General features: G+C 38.1%; 1 protein-coding gene across 1 annotated transcript in view; it reads left to right on the forward strand.

The window, feature by feature from the left end:
• Window positions 1-27,571, forward strand: part of pde1a (phosphodiesterase 1A, calmodulin-dependent) — a 41,562-nt gene that overhangs the window by 5,370 nt on the left and 8,621 nt on the right. The window contains exons 2-10 of the mRNA XM_042001621.1: window positions 10,803-10,829; window positions 18,271-18,384; window positions 18,473-18,655; window positions 20,827-20,893; window positions 21,921-22,037; window positions 23,264-23,404; window positions 23,580-23,680; window positions 24,176-24,301; window positions 26,348-26,449. Coding sequence (XP_041857555.1) covers window positions 10,803-10,829; window positions 18,271-18,384; window positions 18,473-18,655; window positions 20,827-20,893; window positions 21,921-22,037; window positions 23,264-23,404; window positions 23,580-23,680; window positions 24,176-24,301; window positions 26,348-26,449 — 978 coding nt within the window. The remainder of the gene's footprint in view (window positions 1-10,802; window positions 10,830-18,270; window positions 18,385-18,472; window positions 18,656-20,826; window positions 20,894-21,920; window positions 22,038-23,263; window positions 23,405-23,579; window positions 23,681-24,175; window positions 24,302-26,347; window positions 26,450-27,571) is intronic.

Here is a 27,571-nt window from a genome sequence, read left to right on the forward strand (position 1 = left end):
AGGTCTATTTATGCTCATCCGTCACACATTTCAAGTAATGTGAATTTTAGGTCAGAGTGCAGTGCATGTTCACAAGACTTCCTTTCTGTGAAACGCACACAGTAATTTATGCCCTTTGGCAGCTCTTGCTCTGTTTAACAGACCTATCTTGTTAAACAGCATCTTGCTCCAGTAAATAGATGGCAACAGAACAAAAAGAAAAATAAATAAATAAAAAAAAAAACCAAAACAACAAGACATAACAGCAGAATTCTGTGTCCTGGTGCAAGAGTCTGATGCCCAGACTAATGTTTAGTTTGTGCCAAGTCCTGTTGGCAAGTGAATGTGTTCACTATCAGGAGTGATTTGGTGAGACACCGTGGAGGTGTAAAAAGAAAGAAGCAGTTTAACAGAGACACTTGTCTACAAACCTGACAGGACTGGATGTTGAGGTTAGGAAGACTGATGGGGAATGCACACAGTGCAGCGTTTGCTTTGCTCTCTGGAGGATCCTCCTGCTCTGCGAGAAAACACACTGTTCAGTAAAGAAGCTCAGTTTTATACTGTGATTCAGTTGGTGAATGGGTGCAAAAGTATTTTTAAAAAGTTCAAACTCAGTGTCACTAGTGCATAAGGAGAAACTTTTAATTACTACAGCAACTATCTCAGGTAAATATTTAAACCCAATAACCCAGTTTTCTTTTTTTCTTTTTTCAGTGTCAAACATTTAAACGTGCTTTTAATGTGCAAGTTGTGCTTGTGCTGAAATTAAGCATTAAAAACACAATTGGGTCCAAGTTGTTTTTCCTATGAAAAGGCCTCCAACTAAAAAAAGTCTTAATTGTGCTTTTGTGTGTCCACATACATACAAACACAAATAAACCACGCTAGCACACACAACAAGCCAAGCTCACACCACCACGCACCCAGTGGTGGGTAGTAATGCCGTAACTAATACTCTAATACATTATTTTATAAATAAAGTAACTCAGTTACTTTTACTCTATGGTGCGTTTGTCCATTACTAGCTAAATGAATACATTTTGGCTAGCAGCTTTGATCTTCTCTCTGTTTACAGCAGCACGACAGTGTTGTGAAGTCCACCTGTTGGGCTTGTTTTTCTGTGAAGTCGCTTGCAAATATTCAGTTGCGAGTTTTTGGGCTTGTTTTCTTAAGTTTAGTTGCTTACTTGGCTTTCTCTGTTCCCTTTGAGAAACCCTCCTGCTTACAGCTTTTCACAGTAAAGCAATGACCCTGGATGCAGAATGGGAAACGTGAACCGGTTCACCTCTATCCACACACGTGTGCACAACCTCACTTCACAGAGAGACAGAGACAATGCGCATGAATAACTAAGGAAATATGTTAATAAATAAATAAATATATAAATAAATAATAATAATAATAATATATATTAAAGAGAAGGAGAAGGATGGAACATTGGAGGACTCAACATGTAGCATAGATTTAATTTTTGAGCAGCTGTTAAATTACTTTTTATTTCTATTTCTTTATTTATTTTCAAATAATTTGCTTGTCTGACTTAAAATAAATTAGTGTTGAAAAATGACTTTGTGTTTGAGTTTGTTTTATATTTCGTACAACACCATGAATAAGTTATATGGATATTAATGGGAGAATTTTTAAGAATGTTCTTTTAGCAAAGTAACTAAAACATTACTTTTAACATTACACATTACTTTTTGGTGTAAGTAATCAACAAAGTAACAGAGTTACTTTTTGAATAAAGTAACCAGTAACTGTAACTAGTTACTTTTTTTTTAGGGACTAGCACAACACTCCACGCACCGAACTAATAACATTAATGACAGATTTGTCTGCCACACACAGCTGGAACTGATCCCTCTTATGTCTCCCTGCTGCAACACACCTGATTCAAACCTGACAAGTCTGCTAATGAGGCAATAATTTGAATCAGGTGTGTTGCAGCAGGGAGACAACTAAGACCTGCAGGATAGTGGGCCTTGAGGACCAGGGTTGGGGACCTCTGACTGGCGGATTCGTCATCCATTCAAAACGGAGTGATGACTTGATTTCATATGACGTCACGTTGTGTAATATTAAGTGGTGGGCAACCAAGCTTATTGTAGACCAAAGGGTGTGTGAACATGTTCTTTAATGCTGAAAATGTCTCACGTTTGCTCCGTTTCTGGTCATTTAAATCATGAAAAAAATGGAGGTTTCTGAAGGGTTCCTCTTGAACTCATAAAAAAGGAAAGCGAGCCAAGGATTTTACAAAGTGACAAAGACACAAAGGACCTACAAACCTCTCATTGGCATCAAATGACTTAAATCAGGGATTACCAAAGCAGGACTTCTTGGGCCAGTCTTCTCTGGATTTTCAACGTGTCCCTGCTCCAAAGCGCCTTGCTTAGTACTCGTACTTTCACAAGAAGAAACAATGCAAGATTTATAATGAAGTGTCTTAATCTAAAGAGCTTCCAAAATCCACAAATGGAATAGTTATGTACTTCAAAGCTTTTTGTCCTGTAGAAGCGCATCTGAAGCACCAGACAGTTCAAGATGTCAGGAAACAGTTTTTTTCTTAATCTGTCAGCTTGGAAAAAGAAACTGTGATAGGATTATGTTGTCACATTACATTTGTGTAATAAGCAAAGCCGATCTGTAAACCTGTTCTGTACATGATTCCTTACCTTTAACAAGTTCAGCATCCCAAAGTACGAGAACATAAACCACTTTGCTGAGAGAAGCTTAACGGGAGATCCTCTGTTTGCAGGTGCCAGCAGCTGCAATTATGACGTTTTTTAATGTTAAATAGGACTTAAAGTGTTCTTAAGTGTCCTTCAGTTTAAAGAAAGTACAAGAGAATTTAAACAGCTAGAAATCTTACAGGAAAATAAACAGCAAAGATCTGTTCAGCTCATCATTCATGAGACCCACTGCTTGATATTTTCTGTGAGTTTGCGTGTTGTGATTGTTTGAACCATTGAGCCCTCTTGCCATTTATTTTTATCTCCATCTCATTAATTTTTCCCCGACGGATGGATGCAGGTCAACTAACGGACGTCTGTACTATTGAAAGGCAAACAAATAAATACAGAGGTCCTTTTTCTTGATATTCTTTTATTTGGATTCTCTCCTTAGTTGCCGTGGTAACAGAATTTGAATACTGGCAAGTCTTTGCTAAAAAGACACAGAAACAGCTTTTCTTATTTCTTTATTTTTACAATGTGATTCATTTAGTCCTTTTAGCTTTTCCATCTGTTGTATGTTTTGTCATTTTTTCTAAATGAATTTTAGAGGATGTGATGAAACTAAGATAGAAACTATAAGAAAAATTAAACCGAGCAAAGAGACACTACAGAGTTCATCAGAGTTGTTTTTTGAAGCGTAAAATTGGACAGAAATCAAGAAAAAAAGTTGTTGTTTTTCAATGAAACAGGACTGAAGTGGTTTGGGGAGGGTCAGCCACCTGCAGATGGGTTAAAGTGGAGTGAGGCTGGAGCCTGAGAGTAAAAACCAGATTGATCAGTTTAGAGGGTAAGAGGAAACAGTTTGGACTCGCTCTGCTGTGACCGATCCGATCCCTCTCCTGACTGTATGGTGAGATGAATAAGAATCTAAAATGACAAATATGTCAGCACAGCAACCTGTATGTGTTTGTGTGTATGCACTGCAGGGATTTTTATTTATTTATTTTTTTTTTAATGTAGATTCGGTTTTATCTTCAGGTCAGAACGCCTGGTATTGACGTAGGCGGCTTAGATGGAGTAATCATTAGAAAAGCATAAAAGCATGAAAAGCACCCTGCAGTGGTGCATCAAATAACAGATGTATGCAGAGAAGAAGGAAATACACCATGCTTAGTATATTTGTTGCGGGGGGCATGTAGATGTGAAACAACACATAGACAGAACTGCAGAAATCACACAAGAGGAAAAGACATTACTGGAGGCGTCAGGCTGGAAAAGTCATGACAGAATGATGAGTCATTTTCCAGAAACTTTCTCTGGCTTCACCTGTCAGGATTTGTATTGCAGCATGATTTTTTTCTCTTTTCCCCTTCTGACCAGGAAAACAATGCAGTAATCTGTTGCTGCTCATTCCGCCGAACCCCTGCTTTTTAATTCAGCTCTGATCTGCCCACACAGGCCAGTGCGCAATTACCACCCGACCCTGAAATAACAGGTTCCTGCCTTCGCATTTCAAAGCTGAGACGTGTCAGAGCTGTGATTAGCTGCTGCAGTTAAAGTCCAGAGCCGTGACTGGCTAATTTCAGACCAAATGGGGTGTCAACTTGTTGGACTCATATAGAACAAAATGCATCCAAGCAAGAATTTCTCCTCTTGTCCATCGATGCATGTATTAATATTTTTATGTAGTTGACATTTTATTTTATTTTAGAATTGGTGCAAATCTACCTGTTTTTCCTCTGACCTTATTAAAAACTGGTAATGAAGTGTAACTTTCCACTCAGCTGCAGACTGCACATTTAATGAAGGTGATAAAATGGCTATTAAGTTTTTTTTCTTCATTTTTATATACCCATAACTCACAAACCCCTTGGGCCTCATTTAGGAGGAGCAGTCTTACATAAAAATGACTGTCAACAGCAGATAAAAGGCTTAAGAAAATCTGTTGTGTTTAAACAATGTTTTGTTGCTCGGGGACTCAAACAAAAGATGAGCAAAAAAAGACTTGTGTCAGTTTAAAATCAACATCAAAACACTCTGTGACAAATTTAGACTCTTCCTCCTTGTATGGAGTCTGTGCACCAAAATTATTTAAAAAAATTGTTATAACTAAATTGTTTGTAGGTGTCAGAGGATTTCTGAACAGACCTGCTAGATATAAACAGTCCTATGAGTCGAGGAGGCCCTGGGCAAGACAACTGTAAAGAGTCACAGTTTAATTGTGTAATATGGTACAGAGCAGCTCGGTATGATTAACAGACATCCATTTCCAGCACAGGTATTATGATCTCAACGCAGGCAGGATAGTTTATTGACAGCACCTGCAAAACATACGAAAAGATTGTTGTAACACCTGAAAACACACAACAACAACAACAACCATACAACATTTTAAATGCGTCTTAAAACAGGTTGTCTTAGCTTGTTTGTATGTCTTTTTAAGATTTTTATGGAGCTTTTAACTTGTGTGTTTTTATTCTGTGAGCCGTTCTGTTGAAGAGGACTTTTCACTGCTCTGCAGTGGACCATAATTTTTTTTTCTAATTTCCTATGCAACCACACAGAAAAAGCTTTCACTTGAACTGAGATGAAGAAAAAAACACCTTCAGTCACAAATCAAAGTGGCTAAATCAGAGCAGCTCAATGCCTATAAATAGACACTGTATGTTAAAAGTGAAAAAGAAGAATAAATAATCATTAAGAGACCTAAAATAACTCCAGAGACAGAAAATGACCCAAGAAGAAAAACAAAATAACTGCAGACCCTAAAAAGCTTCAAAGACACAAGTAGTGACACAACAACCTTCACAAAATGACAGAAAACCCAAATAAAGGATACTAACGAATAATTTTCAGTGACCAAGTTAATCACATTTAGGAAATATGAACAAATCTAGAATTTGATTAAGCACCACACTCAAAAATGTTGATAGTCATGTTTCCACTGTGGTCCATCAGGTCAATTTTAATTAGACGTTTTAAAGCTTTGGGAACAGGGATTCAAATTTTTTCAGTTTTTCTGAGTTCATTCTGGCTGAGTCCAAGATTTAACCTGCTCAAAAGTCCATTGTTGCTGTTTTCTGAGGCTCTGTGCGCTTGACACACACTCTGCATGGGTCTGTGTGTATGTAACCATGGTGTTGGAAGTCATGCAAAAAGAAGTTTGGCAATGTTCTGCTAAAATAACCATGTACCTCCTGGGAAAATAAGTCACTGATGGTAGCGCACACTACTTTATCAGGTCCACCTGTTCAACTGCTTGTTAACACAAATACTAAATCAGCCAATCACATGGCAGCAACTCAACACATCTAGTCATGTAGACATGGTGAAGACGACTTGCTGAAGTTCAACCTGAGCATCAGAATGAGGAACAAAGAGGATTTAAGAGACTTTGAATGTGACATGGTTGTTGGTCTGAGTATTTACTGGGATTTTCACACACAACCATCTCTAGGGTTTACAGAGAATGGTCTGAAGAAGAGAAAATATCCAGTGAGCAGCAGTTGTCTGGACCAGAATGTCTTGTTGATGTCAGAGCTCAGAGGAGAATGGGCAGACTGGTTGGAGATGATAGAAAGACAACAGGAAGTCTAGTCAGCACTGGTTCCAGCCAAGATCTGCAGAACAGCATCTCTGAACACACAACACGTCCAGCCTTGAAGCAGATGGGCTACAGCAGCAGAAGACCACACCGGGTGCCTCCTGTCAGCTAAGAACAGGAAACTGAGGCTACAATTCACACACACTCACCAACACTGGACAATAGAAGATGGAGAAACGTTGATGGTGTGATGAGTCTCCATTTCAGCTCCACATTCAGATGCTAGGCTCAGAATTTGGTTGAAACATGAAAACATGGATCTATCCTGCCTTGGATCAATGCTTTAGCCTGCTGGTGGTGTAATAGTGTGGAAAATATTATCCTGGCCCGCTTTGGGTCCCTTAGTACCAATGTGACCTAGTTTTACCACCACAGTCTACCTGAGTATTGTTGCTGACCATGTCCATCCCTTTATGACCACAGTGGAGCATCTTCTGATGCTACTTCCAGCAGGATAATGCACCATGTCACAAAGCTCAGATCATCTCCACCTGCTTTCTAGAACATGACAATGAGTTCACTGGACTCCAACGGCCTCCACAGCCACCAGATCTCAATCCAGTAGAGCAGGGGTCACCAGGTCCAGACCTCCTTGGCCAGTGTCCTTCAAGTTTTATATGTTTTGTTGAAGGATCAAGAGGCTCAAGAGGTCCAGAGTTGATGACCCCGGCAACAGAGCAGCTTTAGGATGTTATGAAACAGGAGATTCTGCCAACAAATCTGCAGCAGCTGAGTGATGCTGTCATGTCAACATGGAGCAAAACCTCTGAGGAATGTTTCCGACACCTTGTTGATGATCTTATTCTATTTTTAAATGTATTATTGTGTTGTTTCTTTTACTGGTGGTAAATATGTGTGTACAGCCTCAGATGCATGTACGACTGCATTTCACTGCCATGTGCATGTGATGAATGAACAACTTGAAACTTGAAACTATCAATCCAAGAATTAAGACAGTTCTAAAAGTAAAATGGGATCCAGCCTGGTCCTAGCAAAGTGGACCTGATAACGTGGCTGCTGAGCGTATACTTTTGAATAAATGAGCAAGATTAAACCTTTGGTTGATGCTCCTTACATACCCAGTCCTTACACCTTCAGTCACAAATTAATCTGTGGACTGCAGAGTCATCCAGAAAGCTGCTGCTGATTCCCTAAAAGTTTCTGTCAAAATGATTAGACACAAAACAATTACAAAAGATTAGCCTCATGACTACAAAAGACACTAAATGACAAGCATCAGACACAAAACAATATTTTAATGACCTCAGGACACAAGAAAAATAAATCAGAGTGACAAGAAAAATACGCCAATGCATCAGAAAATAAATACACAGTGACACAACGATGATAAGTCATGTAAATGTCTACCGAATGACATGAAACAAGTGCAATTAGAAGCAAAAAGACATTAAAGAGGTGCACAATGGAAATGCAAAATGACAGTGACATATGAAAATCAACACAAAGCAAACAAAGGCTGGGATTTTCTTTCTGTTAACGGTTTTAATTGAGGGGCAGGAGGGAGTTGATCTGTGCTGAAGGCACTCACAGTTGATTCACAGCTGACCCACAGTCATCCTGCAGGTCTACAATTAGTGCTGAAGCCCCTCCAGCCTTTACGCTCCACTGCACCTGAATCTGAAGCCAACAAATGGTTTGTCACTACAAATATAGAAACTCATTAATTTGTTCTCCATCTTTATCATAGCACGGCAGCAGCTCTTACCTACCGGCAACGTTCTATGTGCTTCACAAATCATGATTATGTGAAACAGCTTCATACCGTCATAAAACGAAGGGAAGTCATTTAGAAAATACTCCTTCTTTAGATGCAAATAAAAAACTCCCTCTGGCTTCTATGTTTTTAGGGGAATCAGAGTTTGTCTGCTTACTTGGACTTGTGAGCTTACCAAACATTAAATTGATGTAACTTTATTGAGGGAACATCCACATCCCCCTTCAGCACAAGGCAGGAATAATGAAGAGAGTTAAGATGTGGAGCTTGAGTTCTGTGTCAGCCATTGTGCCTGCAGGAGTGAATGAATGAATTAGAAAATGGGAAAAGGAAATGGAGTGCAACAAATGTATTCAGAGAGAAGAAGATGGATGGAGTGAAGATTCAAACCCAGGACCAAAAATAGCTGCTTTGTTGGGTCTGTGGAACAGTAAAACTGACTCTGTGGATTCTCACTGATTTGTGAGTCCGACTTTGGTCCCTGTCTTACTCTTATTCAGGGTAAAATCAAGGGATAAGAAGTTAAATTTAGATGCATACAAACAAACGTCTCATTGATTTATTTGCTGCCTTTTTCTCTCTGTGTGGTTACGAAGTGAGTTTATGGATGTTCATTTATCATCAACACAGGAAATAATGTAATTCCCGGGTTGTGTGAGTTATGCAGAATGTAAATGTATCATGCCTGTGTGTATCCATGTTTGGTGGAGTTATGACTCAGAGGGGAAGCAATCAGATGCAAATTACAGCAATCAGCCACTAAAATGTTTAAAGTACCCCAAACCGCCTCCATGAGCCACTGCTGCTGCCGCGACCTCTGAATGTGTTGAAAACTTACCAAACTTTGATTATCAACTCGCTGTAGCTTTAAAACTTATTACTTTCACCTTACCTTCAGATTTACCATTTATTTGTTTGGACATAAACATCTTACATCCACTTTCAAAAAGCATTGACGCTAGTCTACTACAACACTGAAATGTCCCTCTGGGACACTGATTCATTTCAGGTTGAGGCTACCACTGAAGCCCTTTTTGTTGTATAGGGTTACCATGGTTACAGAGAAAAGGCATAAAAAAAAACGACCCTCACGTCTGTTAAGAAGGTGTATTGATAGATTTTGAGAGAATAAAACCGAAGCAGCACACAAGCATTAACACAGACCAGCAAGGACGGATCTTAATTTCACACTTCAGTGTTCAAATGACTTCATCAGTATGTAGAAAAACGCAAACAGAGTCGAGTCTGAAATGAACCTTTCTGTTTGTTTAAAAATACACATGGAGCGTGGCTTTAGTCGATCCTTTGACAAAATGATTCTGTCTTATTGAATACAATAATCCCGTTTACATTTAGTTTACTTTTTCCCAGTTTATCTCACACTTTGTTGTAATTCATTGTCTAATTCTGTTGTGAACAAGGTCTATAAATTTGTCTTTTAATACAATAATATGCTGAATACAAGACGTTTCTCCTTATCAGCGGTGCTAAAGGTTAAACAGATAAATGATTTTCCGAAATTTTGGACAACTGAGGAAGCAGATGAGAAGTTGTAGTTTCTTGATTAATGCAACCAAACTTCAAAATACAGATTAATTCATTGATTTATTGTTTTAAAGACATTTTTTTATTATTTTTTATGTAATTTAGTTTAACTTTTTTAGTTTTGTTTGTATCTATCCATTTTCTGCCACTCATCTGCGGTTGGGTCATGGATCAGCAGCTTAGGCAGGGAAACCCAGACTTCCCGCTCCCCAGCCAATTTTGTCAAGGCATTCCCAGGACAGCCAAACGATGTAGCCCCTCCAACGTGTCCTGGGCTGTGTCCGAATGTCTACCCTACTCCCTAACCCGTCGATCACTACATAGGGCTGCACTGCATAGTGCACTCATTCTCTTGGGGATTCGGACACAAAGATGCCTATTTTTTCCTCGCCGCAGACCACGTTACTACCAGCAGTCACCACGGCAACAATAACATGCGTCAATATGTCATTCCAAATCCAATCAAAAGTTGAGTGTAAATATTTTTATTTTTATCCCTTGTGTTGTATTTTATTCTTTGTTGCATATCCATTCAATAAAAAATGTTTTTTCGCCTCCTTGCGCCATGTCCTGCCTGCAATGCATTGTGGTCTATATTGACCTGTCTAGTGACCATCTATGCTCACTAATTTTCAAGATGCATTATGGGTAAATTTGAGTCCACTGCTTTTTTTCTCTCTAGACATTTGGACACCCCTATAAAATAGCGTGACCCCTATTTAGGGCACTATGTAAGGCAGGGGTGTCAACCTCTGGTCCTCAAGGGCTGCTATCCTGCAGGTTTTAGTTGTTTCTTGCTCCAACACACCTGAATAAAATCAAATGGATCCAACAGTTTCTTGTCAACTTCTTCATAATAACCTATTAATATCAGTCAGGTGTGTTAGATCAGGGAAACAATGAAACCTGCAGGATACTGGCCCTCAAGGACCGGAGTTTGACACCCCTGATGTAAGGAGTAGGGTGCACATTCGGACACAGCGCTGGTCTTCCAAGGGGCCTCCCTCTAGTGGGACCTCGCCAGGGAGGCACCCAGTAGGCATTCTGACCAGATGCCTGAGCCACCTCCCTTGTTTTCATTGTGGAAAATTAAATGTATTCATTGATCTGTAATGCAAAAAAAAAAAAAAAAAAAAAATATCTAGCATGTCGTTAATTAATGTGACCAGTTTTACTTTGTTACTGTGAACGTGATACTTCAGACGATTGGTTCAGACTCCTTGATTAACTTTTTAAAGTAACTTCTGTTTTTCTGTGTTTACAGGCAGAAATATAAAAGTACATCACAGAGGTAAGACACACACACACACACACACACACACACACACACACAGACACTTTTAAACTCCAAAACTGCTACATGTCTGTTTGAAATCATGAGCACACACACACTTCTTAAGACATAAAGTCATCATTTTTATCACAGTTTCATTTTCAAGGATCCTTCTATGCCCACTTTTTCCTCCTCAAATGATGACATCATAACATCTGCTTCATCAGTGGTGTGGATGGTGGTATCACATAATGGATGCTCACACAGAAGCGTCACGTTCATCCCCATCGAGCATTGGGAAAATATTTTTTTTACTTTTCTACTTATTTGCTTTGTTGGTTGGCATAAAAACCACACGTGGTTCAGTTTAGATATTAAGAAAAACATTAAAAGAAAAGGTTAGCTTTAAGTAGTATTACATACATATTATTACTTAGTATAGTATTATACATAATATTAATAAATACATAGTTGCTTGAGTACTGAGAGGAGAAAAAAGAATGACCCATCTAACAATTTCAGCACATTCATTCCATCCCTGCTGCTTGTTGACAGAAAACAAACAGCTGTTTAAATCAAACAAATACTCTAATGATCCAATAAATTAGGTAAATCAACAGAAAACCTGTGCTGCAGCCATTTTTGGTTGGAAAAAAAATTTCACTTTTAATGCAAAAGCATTGAAAAAAAGTGACTATTGAATATTTTCTTATTTGTTCCTCAGAGAGATTTGAATTATTGCAGGAACAAAAGGCGTAAGTGGTATATGGAAATATATCATTAATAAACATCCTTTCCATCCATGCATTCATCCGACCATCACAATATAATTTGTATGAATACACAATACATAGTTGTGGGCTTACAGATAAATGAAAATAAACTTCATAACCAGAATTATTATAAAGACAATAATAAAAAATAACTTTTAGAATTTTAGATTTTAATGTAAATGAGAATATTTTGTAGTTTTAGCTGCTCTTTTAAGCCAAAACAGAAACCGCATTGTCTATAGTCAAATATGAAGCTTTGGACTTTAACAACAATAAGTAAACAGTGTGAATTAAACTACCATTTTGGTCCCATTCAGGAAACAGCACAAACTGTGGATGTGCAACATTAATAATTCCAGAACACAAGAGGAAACTCTCAGTTTGAAGTTCAACACAAAGCAGACTCTCACTCCTCCCACACACACCTGTTCGTCTCGCCTCACTGCGTCTCTTTCTGCACACACACTCAGCTTGTGTTGCTTTTTTCATTTTCTTAAATTAGACATTTGGGATTGTGGTTGTCATTTTCTGAATCAGTCTGAAAGAATAAACACAGTCCATCAAGCACAGTTTGATGATCTACGAAGAGACGCCTGAGCAGCTTCTTCCTGTTCAACACATCCCCCCTTATTACATATAATCATATCACAAGAGGAAAATATCCTGATACCCAGAGAGACATGTAGGTGTCAACAATTAAAAAGAACAAAAGAAATATAAAACTCTCACCTCTTATTCACCCACACACTCCCTGAAATACTCACAGCTCGGTGGGTTGCCATTTACTGTTGGCTGAACCTTCAATTAATCTCCTGGTGCTGCCCAACACATATACCATTTATTATACCTGAAAACAAAATTTCAACTACTTTTAACTTTTATTTCCTGTAGCTGCCAACTCATACAATTACCTGGAACACTGACTGGTGGGGATATCTACTCAGCTATTGGTGCTGCTGCTGTTAGTGCTACTCTCACCACCACCAAGCATAGCAGGAAATTCTTGGGCCCTTGTTTAAACCATGTTGGAGGGCTCCGATGCTCACTGATTACCTCGCATCTGCTACAGCCTGCTGACGTGGACAGTGTAGACAGTGGTCAAAAGTTGCTGAAGAGGGCATCTTATCTGGTGATCTCAAATTCATTCTGTTTTTATATTAGTTAGACACCAGTGCACCTGACAGAAACAGCTTTTAATAACTAACAAGTGATTATAGTTTGAATCTTGTCAATTTAAGTGTTTTTAATCATATTAAGATGGCTCATTTTTGTTCACAGTATCTCATTACGCTATGTCCCAAATTAGCCATCTACTTTCAGCAACACCACACCCCCATCTCTTGTCATGTTAAGCTCAACGGAAACATCAGTATGTTAAATTTAGTTTTAGATTGACAGCTTCACCAAAATTTACTGTGCCATTGTTGTTGGGAATAAAATCTGCTGTTTCCCCCATCATTATACAAGTTTAGTGATGTTCTGTCCTGATTCACACCCACTGCCATCGGTGGACAAAGAGCGGGAACCACTGCCCAACCCTTGTGTCAGACAGGTAAAATCTTTATTAAGTAAAAGTCTGTGCTCTTCAAAATCACTTTTTTTCCACTGCTGTTTGAACAGCCAAGAACTGTACAAGTCCTTCCAGATTTCCTTCATATTGTAAAGAAAATAGTGGGATTTTCTTCTCATCTACTCTGACATTCATGGAAATGCCACTACAGCAATGATGGAGGGACTACTGCTGGTATTTTTCTAGATTCCTCTATACCACTCATGCATATTTTTCCCAGGGTAAAACACAAAGATAATAAACATGATCTTAAGTTAACCTTTATATTGACAGTACTGCCCCTGTGGTAGCCCCTGGGTAAACAGTCTGATGCCCCAGGCTACTACAACTACTATTACTATCCAGGAAAATGAGTTTATCTTCATTACTAATTTAATTTTTCTTTCGCTCTCTGTCACGCTGACTCCAAGGTTACCATGGTAACTAAACAGATTACATCCAGTTTACATGAAGGTGTTTGATTGCCATGACAACAGAAGAAAGCTTTGCAGCAGCAGTTTCCCTGTCACCAATCTCCTCTGTTGTAAACTGTCAAACCATCCTTTCATCCTAAACACACTCACAAAACCATATTCCTACTCAGTGAATTAAACTATCCAGAGAAAAAATTCTAGTGCCCCTTTGCAAAAATATAACTTATTAAAGTCACTGCACTGAAAATATTCCTTTAGTATGTAATTTATGTATTATAAGTGAAATCTGGAAATACAACAGCAAACCCTGGACAGAAGCTGAGGGAATTATTGCAGATGCAGAGCAGGGACGCAACAAACACAGCTGAAAGCAGATTGAGCAGAGCAATTCTGCACCGAGGAGGGTAAGTGAATCAGTGCCTGATCAGGCTGGAGAATTTAGCCTGGAATGGCTTTGGGGATGGGGGGGGGGCTGTAGGTGAGAACTGGCAGAGAAGAAGATGGCTTGTTTCAGCATGCAGACTGCCAGGAAGGTGGATAAAATTGAATCTGAGGCACAAGAAAAATCCTATTAATCAGTGGTAGTTCACAAAGAGCAAAAACATAGACTTTTACAAAATGGCCTGAGAGCATCTGCTGCCACCGTGGCTGATGAAAGAATGTTCCCGACACTGGATGAGAGATAACACAGCTGGAGCTGATGAGTAAATGGAGCACAGGTGTGTTAGCTGAAGATTTGATCGGACCAAACAAGGAGCAATCAAACAAACGCACACATCTACACAAAAACAGAAACTGCAACCATGAGACATACATTTTCTTTTCTTTTTATTTTTTTTAAACAGTATTTAGAAATATTTGAAGCATAAAACATCTATTTAGTATTATATAAAAGACTGCAACTGTATTTGTGGTTATTCCCACATTTTCTCTTTTTAAGACATGGGTTAATCTCAAATAAAAGATCCCAATTACACAGAAATACAGGACATCCATTAGAAATTAGTTATTTTACACAAAAAGAATTACTTGAGATCTCATGGAGTTCATCATATATTAACTTTCAGGCAAAAGCCTAAATTCATAGCTGAATTTCAGATAAAAATGTCTCTACTGTTTGCTAGCTAAATGTAAGCTGAGGCATAGCTTTATAATATAAATAAGCACTTTGAAAGCTGTTGCTAGTTTTAAAATTACTAAGTTAAAACACTTGTTGTGGATTAAAAAGTTTAATATTTGCCGATTAGATCTAGTAGAAGTAAATGAAAGCAAGAAAATTAGATTAAGCTAGCTAAGACTAAGCTAGTACATTTAGTTTACTCTGCATGTGACTTATCTTTATTATGATTAGATTTATCAACTGCTTTCTCCAGTTGAAAACATTTCTTCAGAAATATAAATTTCTTAGATGTTTTCGCTTTAAATTGGATTAATTTGAAAATAAGTTGGAAAAGTTCAGTATAGCTTTAGCTATGGCTAAGGCTAACAGTTTCTTTGCTCTTCACATAACCAGCTGAAGCTCAGTTGGTTTGTTGTTTTTATTGCAAATTATACACAACGTCTAACAACTGGTTGATTTAGATCAAATATACTTTACTTCAAGGGTTTGAATAAATATCCTACAGCATACAGGCTATGCATATAGTCTAAAAGTAAGGTTTGGGGGTTCATTTTGGGATATATGGCTATCAAAACTAGGCCAGTGTTAACTGATGTAAGAAACACATGGAATAATGTCTGTTTGACAGACATTCCCCAGAGAAGACTTAAGTTGTTTAGTGGTGATGCTGAATGATTGACAGGAGGCAGAGTGCCATCATGTGTCCATCTGGAGGAAGCAGATTTTCATGTTCTGGTTCTGTGGTGTGAACGGGACAGCAGCTGTGTGGGTGAAAAGTATGAGAATCAGTCAGTTGGCAGGTCTGCAACGAGGATTTCTGAGGGCTGCTGTTGCTCCTGTGAAGTGTAGAAACAGATAACAGATGGAAAGACATTACATATGTAGAGTATATATCTACAGTTGAACAGTGTAGTAAAGCATAAAACAGCACAGTAGGAGCGTGTCATATTGTCTAAGCTGCTGTTATGCGTCAGGTTAAAGAATGGGTTTCCTTGAAAATCTGGGTATTGAGGAGGATGATAATAATAATAACAACAACAACAACAATAATAATAATAAACTGTTCTGACAAACAGCACTAATTGCACAAAAACACAATTAAATTCAGTTCAGTTTCATTTGTATATCGCCACTTTACAACAATGTCATCTCAGGGCACTTTACAGACAAATCAGTTCATTCATTCACAAGCCAATTCATAATAAATAATAGCCTAGTTAAGGAAAATCAACAGATTGAATCGAATCTTATCTTCGATCCAATCCCCCATCCTGAGCATGCAGGAGGCAACTCAGATTTCCTTGAGCTGTATATTTCCATTAAAGCAGCATTGAGCTCAAACTCAGGATGATTTGACTGACTCGTGGGAGGGCTGTACCACTGATCAACGCGTATTCATTCATCTGTTGCACATATAGCTTTGCCTCAACTTTCCAGCAGAGAACTACTGACTAGATAGCACTGTGATGGAGAAAAACTTGCCTACAGATGTAATTGATAAATTGAGGTACATGGGGCTCTAAAACATTGTGGAAACTGGATCAGACAAACTCATTTTAAGCATGCCATGAGAAGAGCAGCCTTAACTACAGATCCATAATTTGCTAAGTAAAGGAAACAAGAATCAATAAAAGTCCTGTCCAAAGAAAGCTGTCTCTTAGGGGACATTTTGAACCACTTCTCAGGCAGGGTAATACACAGGGGTAAACACTTGGGTTGAGCTGAGAAAATAACAGTATTTTACTGTAGATTATTGGGGTAGATAATAAGTTCAGTTTACCCAGTGGTGTCGTCTAACTTATTCTAGTGGGTATACTCTGATTTTTTGCCTTCCACCCTCATACATCACGTCCTGTGTAACATCTGTCCTGCAGCACCCTTCCCAAAGCAGCAACTGCTCTTAAATGTATACTTTGGTAATGAGCACCACAGTAATTATTAAATTATGCATCCACACATAACTGAGATCATGAAAGACAGGTTATGTGTTATCTAAATGTAAACAACACAAGATGTATAACAGTCATTCCTTTCTTGATGGGGAGGAGCTTTGCCTGCTTGGGCTGGGGGTTGTTGCCGTGGTGATCGCCCTTGTCCCAGTGGCTGGGGGTCCTGCACTGCAGTCCGACAGCTGTGATGTGGACTCTGGCCTGCCCTGATCTGGGTAGTTGCTGTGCTGGCTTCTGTGGAAGTGGGTGGGTGGATGTGCATGTATGTGGATGTCTGTGTGACTGAGAAACGATGATGGGTGTGTTTTTAAATTGCTATGTCATATACTTTGGTGTGTGAAGGCTTGTTTTACTTTAATATGCATACATTTTTTTCATCATGTAAAGCTCTTTGTGTTGTCTTTGGCAAGAAACGCGATTTATAAATAAAGTTTGATGTGAATTGATTAGCAGCTGCACTTTAATTAACCACTGAACAGCCACTGAGAGAACAAGACAAATGCACTTTCAGTAAATAAAAATTCATGAAAAAATAAAGAGGCAAATATTCCACTCTTGGAATAGCTTGAATAATGAGACAACTACACATAACACACATAAGTTATCTGATGGTGTACAAGGTGTCTTAATTAATGGATATTTAAGATGACTATGGGTTTTCTTTATTTTTATTTAACTATAATAACATGCAAATCTAGCATTAACTCTGTACATTTAAATAGCTTCTGCCAGCTTTAAATGTTGTCCAACATTTACCTAACTTTCCATTTCTCCCCTCTAACCATGAATGCCTGTTTTTAAATTCCTCCATCAGGAGAAGCTGCGGCAGCCTCTTTGCGGTCATCAGGCTCCTTTCTGAACTGTAACTGTAGAGTCCCCTGAATCGACAGGAAACAGCACAAGTAGCAGCAGCTTACTGAAACACTGAAACTGTGTTTTTTTCATGTTTTTTTTCCTCCGCGTTCTCTCTCCACTAACTACTCGTACCGCCAATAAATAAATAAATAAATAAACAAATAATAATAATAAAAAAATCTTTTTCTGCTGCTGCCTCTTCTCATGCGCTACTCTTTGATTCGCGGTTGTCTAGCAACCAGCCACCAGCTGATAGGAGCGCAGCTCAGCATCAGGACAGACGGCCACGCTGCTTTCCCTCTGCGGCTCAACGTCACATTTGACGGAATTCCTCATGGTCTAAACGGGCCGACTTCGTGGCTAATTTATAACCGGGAAAGTGAAAGTTATGTCACAAAACCATGTTGATACGTATCTTTGCGCATATTTTAGTGGCTATACGGACATTTGGGACATTTTCTAGTGGGTATACGGCGTATACCTGCGTATCACGTAGACTACACCACTGAGTTTACCGATGGTAGAAGTGCCAAATCAAATGTAAGGCAATAAAAGCGGTTTGAAGAAAGTCAACTCCACTCTGAGAAGGAGCAGTCTTCAGTTTTAAAGAGAACCTCTGATTTAATTTAAATGAGTAACACTGAGATTAATTTTCTCCTAAAATGACATCTTGACAATTTTAGCTTAAAACTTAAATAAAGAAATAAAAGCTAAAACAACAATCTTCTTTTCATATGACTTAGTGTACTGATTGCATGAATATGTGTTGGTGTCCATAGACTGAAGGGGGTCCTGGAGCAGATGGACCGTGGCGTTGTGGACCTGCAGGAGCTCCGCAGGAACCTGGAACTCGCTGCTGCCATGTTGGACACTGTTTACACGGATGAGACCAGGTGAGGCTGACAAGGTGGGCTGTTGGATGGATATGCAGCAAATAAAACTCCACCATCCAATCTGTGATTGTGCCCTTCTGCTCTGCAGGCGACTGTTGGACACCGAGGATGAGCTCAGCGACCTGCAGGCTGAATCAGTGCCCAGTGAAGTACGCGATTGGCTGGCTTGCACATTCAGTAGGAAGATGGGTGTGTCCAAACGTCGTCCTGAGGAGAAGCCAAGATTCAGAAGCATTGTCCATGCAGTGCAAGCCGGGATATTTGTGGAGAGGTAAACGTTAGCTGTATGTACATTTTCCTTACATTAAGTTATTTGTGATGTGAAGGTATTGGTGCATGACAAGAGGAACTGCACTTGTCAGTATGCGTAAAACTGCGGACAACCATTACCAATGCATCTTCAGGCTCCAACCAAGAGCAATTAGTAAATGATCCTCACCTTATCATTCTTCTCACAGACAAGAGAAACCATGGGCTTAAAGAAAGCCTCACAATCTTCCTAGAGATCCAAAGATATCTAACTAAAAGTAATGAAGTAATTTACTAGTGAAGCCCAACATATTCTTATTAATTATACTATGGTCTCCTCATGCATTATTTAGTACTTTACATTTTCAATGGTACACTACCGTTCAAAAGTTTGGGGTCACTTTGCAATGGGATTCAATAGGGAAGTGACCCCAAACTTTTGAACGGTAGTGTAAATATAAAATCCAGCAGAAAAATTTGCAGTCCTGCACAGTAGCTGCATTATATAGGAATCATAATTCCGTTGCATAAGAGACTTTTTGGCACAAATAAATACAAGAGCAACAACAAACCTTGACCATAACATTAATTACTAAGTTGTGCTACGGATTAAATGGGAATGAGATAATTAACTTTCATTTTAATTTAAAAATTTAATTTTAATTTTGGGATAAATCATAAAGATGTAAATGAGCTTACTGGGTTCGCCTAACTGAACAGTTTGCTATAAAACAACAAATGGAGATGGGACATCAGGTACGCTATTTAACATCAAATCCATGGTTTATTGTTCTTGTTATGTAAATCTGAAGGGATATTTTTCCTAATCAAAATCTCCCAAAATTAAAGATTTCTCTTGATAATGCTCCCTTATGTCTGTTTCAAACGTTATCACTGTCCTCATACTTCTTTTACATTGCCATGGTTGTTAAGTCAGTTCATCCACTAGTGGGCAGTGTTGAGTTGAGAATTCAGTTACACATTCTGACACCGGTTGGTGGCGACATGCACCACTAAAAAGCTGTTTGCAACCACCCAACACACCTAACTCACTCGTGCAGCGTTCTGCTTCTTCTCTGGTTTGTTTCTTTCGCTGGTCGATTGTCAGCTAAACTGCTCAACACTGCCCCCATGGTTTTCAGAGGTATTGCTCTGTTTCCTACATCAAGTGACGGATCTGCAAGGCCCTCAAAAAGTACCAAATAATGAGCATAAACAATGCACGAGATGAAACGAAACTGTCCGTCGTCTGTGTCGAGCAAAAATTGACCTTATTGATATTCTGCAATCTTAAAGGCAAGTTTTCAACACGTTTGTAACACAATTTACAATCTTGGTCCCAAGTGTCAGTAATCTGGAGTCACACAAATATTAAATATATTTTCCTCTTTGTCAACAGATGGGCTTTGTTATGGTTACATTTAGAAAATAATTCATTTTATGCCACTGTGTCCCTAATAAACCACATCTTGACACTTCACTTGCAGTTGCTCTCACAACCATAAAAGGTCGCAAATTCTTTTAATGCAACTGTAGTTTATTACTGCATGATTAATGACCCAAAGTCATTTACTGGGAAGAACAACAATCTCCAAGCAAATTTACACACTTACTAAATGTTCAATCAGATTCAGTGTATTTTTTATCATTAGCAGCACTCTGGAGCACCTGCAGACAGAACAGAAAAACAAAAAGTAGATTTTCTTCTAAATAAACATCTACTTCCCCGCAGATGTGATTAAGAGGTCGAACACAAAGTAATGACGCTAGCGTGCGAATGAACTGAGGATGGAGAACATATAGGAAAACTTATGAGCTTCAATATCATTAGAGTGTAAATGAGTCGCAGTGAAAGAACGCTATCAGTTCATCTACTGCGGCTTAATGATGCATGAAATCAAAAAATATCTGCTGCGCCAAGGCAGCGCTCACTCCATGTGAGTCTGTGTGTGTCTACGCATGTGTTTAGAATACGGTTGCCACGGCAACAAACAATCCATCCTGGTCACAAACTGTGGAGGAGGGCAACTGGAGGGGGTCTGAGTGAGGAGTTTGTCTACATGCCACTGCTTGCATCTATATAGGTGTGAGATTGGTGTTTGATATTTTTATCCAAATGTGTGTGTGTGTGTGTGTGTGTGTGTGTGTGTGTGTGTGTGTGTGTGTGTGTGTGTGTGTGTGTGTGTGTGACAGGATGTACAGAAGGACTTCCAACATGGCTGGCCTGACCTACCCTCCCACAGCTCTGACAGCTCTGAAGGTAAAAAAAACAAACAAACAAAAAAAAAGCCAAGATGTGACATGTTATTGTATTAAACCCTTTACTCTGTTAGAAGCAAGGAAAAGAAATAGTTGAGAGAACTGTAAGCAGTTTTGTTTACAGCAAAAACCTGAGAATGCAAAAAAAATATAGAAGGAAAAAGGACTGTAAAAGTTACAGAGAGTCAGGAAGGATGTGACAGAGGAGGAAAATAGGAAGGCAACAATGAAAAAGAAAAGATACAGAAAAATAGAGAGGAGGATGTAGGGAGGTGGCAGTGAAGTACACTGACGGAAAAGTTTTAGTAAAAGTAATAAAAAGCGGGGAAATAATGGTGTGGAGAAGGAAAGTAGAAATAAAGTTAAAGTGATGAATGTTGAGAAGGACAGGAGGAGATATGGGCAGGAGGGAGAAGAAAATTAAGAGGGGCAGGAGAAAAAAATGGGAAAGGAGTGGGGAAAATGAACTGGAGGAGTGAGGAAGAAATTAGAAACTGGTGAATGGGAGAAAAATCTGAAGAGAATAATGATAAGAAAGGGGAGGGAAGCAGGAGGCGGAGAAGATAATGAAAAAGTGGAAGGTGGAAAAAGAAAGATGAGAAAAAGGAGGGCAGGTAAAGGTAGGGATGATAAAAGGGACAAGTGAGGTTAGAAAGAAGAGGGGATGGAAGGAGACAGTAATGTAGATTTAGTGGTGTGCATCATGATTTATGTTCCCTCCTCAGGCCTTCCTGTGCAAACTTAGAAAAATAATTTAATTATATCTATAATTACGCTGTTTTATGCTTCTCATGACCTGAAACTCATGAATCATAAGAGGTCTAACTTCAAATATAATTGTAAGCTAATAAATAATTACAATCATTCGTTTAATTGCTTCTTTACTTCCTTCCTGAGTGATCAAACATAATTAGAATGTTGCCCCCTAGTGGCAGAAGGCATCATTACAATAATTGAGTCTGATGATTTTATCCTGCTCAGCCCCACGCTGGATGTTATTTTATAGTGTAATGATGAATGTTTCCCAGGAGGTGGATCAGTGGTCCTTTGATGTTTTTGCCTTTCACGAAGCCACCGGAGACCACGCCCTCAAGTTCCTGGTCTACGACCTGCTGACCCGATATGACCTCATCAACAGGTTCAGGGTACACACAGTTTAATATTGTTAAGAGCTGCAGGTGTGTAGGTCTAAGAATTCAGAAATTCTTTTAAATCATTCATGCCATGAAATGATAAAGAAGGCAGCCAGTTAGCTAGATAGCAAAAACTACAAACAGCTGCTCTAAAGCTTGACATGAATTTTTATTGTGTTCACTTAATTCATGCAAAAGTTAAAGTAAAGTTAAGTGGTGGTGAGGTCCAATTATTTCCATAAATGTACTTCATCCAAGGAAAAGTAGTCCATCGCATATCAGATTTCTTTAGATTTGAAAAGTATTAATATTATTGTGCCTCACAGTTTCACTTGGTTAAGTGTTTTTGTTGTCTTTGAGGTCTAAACATTGTAAATTAAACTAAAAATGAAGATATAGATTGTAACAAGTGCTAATCTGAGAGATAAAATGAAATACATAAATACACTATGAATAAATACACTTATATTATACTATATACTTATTGGGTTAATATTATACAATATACTATATTAGTTTAATAAAATGGTTCCAAAACTAGGATTTCTCTCCCCATTACCCACCCCTGCTCACACCTTTGCTGGGAGGGAGTAGGATGTGAGAAGAGGAGTCAAGTAGAGGAAATGAGGATGTACAAATTAAAACGGAGATGGAAAGTCCTTCCATCTTCATCATGTGAAAAAAGCTTTGATGCAGTTTATGATTTCTGCCTCATTAACAAGAAACACACGTTTTAAATCATATAATATTGCATTTAAAGGCTTTTCACTTGATATTTTCAAGATTTCAACACATTTTTTGTGTTTCACCACATTGTTTTTTAACCTTAATTAATTCTAATTGAATTCTTCATCAGCTCTGCAGAAACTGAAAATCTGACATGAAATTAGTTTCTGGCCGTGAACTTTTTTCAGGATATAACAAATTTTCATGTGTGAGGCAGATTAAGGGGTTTGATTTTATTGGGCCTTTCAATATTATTGCCAACAGTCTGAAAAAATTATAATTTTTACCTTGTGAAAGAAATATTCTTTTAATCGTTTTGATTCCTGGTCTCAAATTGGTGTTCTTCTGAAGTTAATCAGTTTTGCATTGGCTGCATTTTGGATGATTGTTCATCTCTTGATTCAAATAAAGCTACACTCAATGTTTAATGTGTAGCTGGGGAGGTTTTTTTCTCATGATTTTTATTTCATAAATATTTTTAGTATCTGTACTAGCCACAGTACTGTGTTCAGATCCCAGTGCAGGCTCTGGTGCAGTTTGTTGAGGCTCTGGAGAGTGGCTATAGCAAACACAGGAACCCCTACCACAACCTGATCCACGCTGCAGACGTCACGCAGACCGCCCACTTCCTGATGCTGCACACTGGACTGATGGTAACACACACACAATCACAATAATGCTTGTTAAATCCTTCCCGACCTAAGGTTTATTCTAATCTGAACAACAGAACAGTCACTGTCACAGACTCACATTTGTTCTAATAAAGACGGAAGTTTATACACATACAAACAGATATTGCTTTCTGTCTTTTTATGTGTGTGTTTACAGCACTGGCTCAGCGAGTTGGAGATTCTCGCGATGGTTTTTGCAGCAGCGATACATGACTTTGAACACACAGGAACCACCAACAACTTCCACATCCACACCAGGTACCAAAGGATGACAGCTGATAGCTATCTGTTATATGGACTTTCTAATAACATCAGCTGTTGTAGAAGCAACTGTTTAGACACTTTAAACAAAGCATTTGATCTTGCACTTTGTTGTATTATAAGTCAATTGTGTTGTATTTATGTTGTGTTTAATATTTGCACTTTGATGACTGCAGGTGGAAATTAGCATAATGTTAAATCTGGTGCAGCCATCTTTTAACTTTCCATGAACGATCAATGTAACGGCATGTCGTCATTAAAATTAAAAAAAAAAAAAAAAAAAAAAAAAAGAAAGGACAGTAAGACGAGATATGACTGAGATATGTAAAAATGAGCTGAACTAGTAACTCATAAAATTCACACTCGCATTTAATTAAATAATTCAAGAGAATAGTTGTGTCTTTAAATAGATTTGTGGTAATGAAAATGTACTTGGATGTGGCTTCATTAGCTGCAGCAGACATCTGATTGGACGGTGTCTCTGTCTGTCAGGTCGGAGGTGGCCATCCTCTACAACGACAGGTCGGTGCTGGAAAATCATCACGTCAGCGCCGCCTACAAACTGATGGCAGAGGAGGACATGAACATCCTGGTCAACCTTAACAAGGATGACTGGAGGTTGGCTTTCACACACATTTATACTCATGTGTTTATGAGGAACATCTAAAACCTAACGTAAAATGATGATCAGCACTTTAAATGAACCAGATAAGCCAGAACTTGCTGTAATATAGGCCTCAATTAATTTAATTCTGGCCCAGATCTGGCCCACTTACTAGAAATGGTATTCTTTGGATACGACACCTTTAGTTTATTGTACCTTTTCATCAATACCGATATCAATACCTTTTACCACTCAGAGGGAAATCACACAATGTGTGGATTAACATGTTTATTGCAAGGGCCATATGTAATATGAACTAATGAAAATAAATAGTTATAAAATGATCAAATATATTAATCTGTAATGAGGCTAAATTTATTGGAAGTTTTATTACAAGAATGCAAACCTCTGCCAAGTTACAGGGTCACTCACCTGAGAAAAACCCCAAAAAGTCCAACAGCCAACCCAGTACCCCCTAAATTTTGAACCTTCTGGATCACCAGATCCAGAATATCAACATGATCCGGGTCAAACAATGTTGGATCATAACATCTACCATGATGTCATCTTGTGATGATGACTGTGGGCATTATCTGTTGAGTTAGAAGCTGTAATGGTAAAATTATTCCTGTCTCCCAGTAGTAAAGAATCTTTAACAAATTCCTGGATCCTGACGGGGATCCGGATCACCCCCAAAATCAAATCAGTTGCTCCTTATTTCATTTTTGAGACTTCCTGAAAAAAGAATTAATCAAAATACGTCCATAACTTTTTGAGTTATGTTGTTAACAGACAGACAGACAGACAGACAGACAGACAGACAGACACCACTGAAAACATAACCTCCACCTTGGCGGAGGTGACAACAAGCTGACTTCTTGTAGCAGCTCTATCCTGCAGACTTGTGGTTAAATTACAGAAAGCTCTTAGAGTAGCTTATAGTCATGTTGGGAGGTTTAAGAAACCGAGATGCTGCAGTGCAAGTATCATGTTTGTGGCTGCTGGGGTACTTTCCAGACAGTTTTAAGAAATTTAAAAAAATGTTTAAATTTATTTGTTGCCTATTTTCTTCAGAAAATTAAGTTGTTATAGGATTAACTAATGTACAATTTTGAATTATACAATACCAATTTCAATTGTGGAGGCAAATGTTTGTCTTCTTGTGGGTACTGACTTGATAGAAGAATAAAAAATTGTTAAAAGATTAAAAAACAAACTACAAATTATTATAAAATTAATCAGATTTCTTGCTTTTCTCTGCATTAAACCAGTAAAATATTTAAATACAACATTATCCTCATCATTAACACTAGCAGCATCATCACCATGATATCTGGTAGGCTTCCATGATCATGTGAGGACTACAGGTTGGTTTTCAGAAGTAATTTTATTACTTTAACTCTCAGAAGTGAAGTTTTGTATTACACAGATTTATTAAAGCATTGAATGAAATATTTTAACTAGCAGATATCTAAGTATTAATTTTAGAGATGTCTACAGACTGGCAGCTGGCCAGTTTACTCCCATTTACCAGACACAAGCAAACCATAGGAATGTCTTTTTCAAACTAAAAATGAACCAAAGTTGTTATCTCATCTGGACCAGAGCATCCTGTAGCAAAACAAACCAAGTGACTCAAAACTGATGTTGTTTTACTGCTGTCTGAATGTGCTTTATTGTATTTTCTATTTATTTATATTCTTTTAATGACTGCATATGAACTGCTGGTCAGAATCAATAAAGTTTCTGAATTTGAGTCCTTCAAAAGGACAAAAACCCACACACAGCAATCTCTTAATCTCTAGAAAGAAAATTACATCAACCTTTTGCACATTTACCAAATGTTTATGCTGAATTTCAAAAAGCCATTATTAAACTTTGCCTGATCATCCACAACCTCAAAGAACCAATTAGTTTTTTTTTTTAATGTTTGGACACCATCAGCTGCAACCGCTACACAAGACTGAATATATAATAACTTCATACATGAGCTGTTTCAAGACTGAAGGTCTTCTCAGTGTAACTGGTCACTAATGATGGTGTATATTGATTATTGGCAGGGAACTGAGGTCACTGGTGATAGAGATGGTGATGTCCACCGACATGTCCTGCCACTTCCAACAGATCAAGACTATGAGGAACGCCCTGACACAGACACTCGGGTCAGTACCTCCGACTCCAGCTTTATTTCAGCCGCTATATAAAACACAGCTTAGCTGCTCTGAATTTCATCACTACTGTGAATTCTCTCTATATATGTATTAATAAGATAATAGTGTGTTCCAAGACTCCAGATATTTTTCTTATTATGATAATATCTGGCCCTGTGATGGACTAGAGACCTGTCCAGGGTGTACCCTGCCTCTTGCCTGCTAATATGCTCAGCTACCCCCACTACCCTGAATTGGAATAAGTGGTATAGAAAATAGATGGATGGACGGATGATAACCTTTTTGTCATGGGGGGGAATGATTTGGTATCTAATCACAATGAGAAAATATAGAAACATCTTATTAGAACATTCAATATACTGTATGCAATCATTTTAAAAGTGAATTTATATTTAGATCAAATGATTTTAAACAAATATGAAAACAGTCTTTTGTAAAAGTAATTACATTTCATAGAAAAGTTTATCTGACCAGACCACTGTGACCAGAATTTTTATTGTTTGATGGAAAACAGCTTCAAATGGATTCACAGAAGCCTGTCAATTTCACAGAGTGCAATCCTGTGAAATGATCTTTTCTTTATTTATAAGGTTGCATGTCTGCGCTCAGAGACAGACGTTGCTGCTTTTGAAATATTTTCACATTGTCAAGTTATTTATTCCATGCCTGGTGAGTTGGCATATACCTCATCCGTAGGTTTTGATCACTTAGAAAGGGATGTGACATATGGTGTATTGGAAATGAGAAAAAGTGGATTCTTTGTGTCTTTATCAATAGAAAATAGAAGCAGGTTTCACACCTGCAAGGTTTCTGTAGATTAAGTAAAGTGCTTTATGGATCATGTAAAATATGTAAATAATTAAATTAAATCAAAACTATGAAAAATAATTATCAGTCTAGATGAGTTGCAGATTTCACGTGTAGACGCATGAGAAAAGAAATATTTTTAGCCTGGATTTAAAAGTGTCTATATAACGATAATATAAGTGATAATAAAAATATATCATTCTTCCTCTAGTGAATCTGTCTTTTAGTTTTCAGAAATCTTAAAGAAGCTGTGCTTTATAATAACTTTAACCATCCAGAAGTGAGCATCATATCAAAGCCAAAACC

The sequence above is a fragment of the Melanotaenia boesemani genome, chromosome 12, assembly GCF_017639745.1.
Source record: "Melanotaenia boesemani isolate fMelBoe1 chromosome 12, fMelBoe1.pri, whole genome shotgun sequence".
NCBI lineage: Eukaryota > Metazoa > Chordata > Actinopteri > Atheriniformes > Melanotaeniidae > Melanotaenia > Melanotaenia boesemani.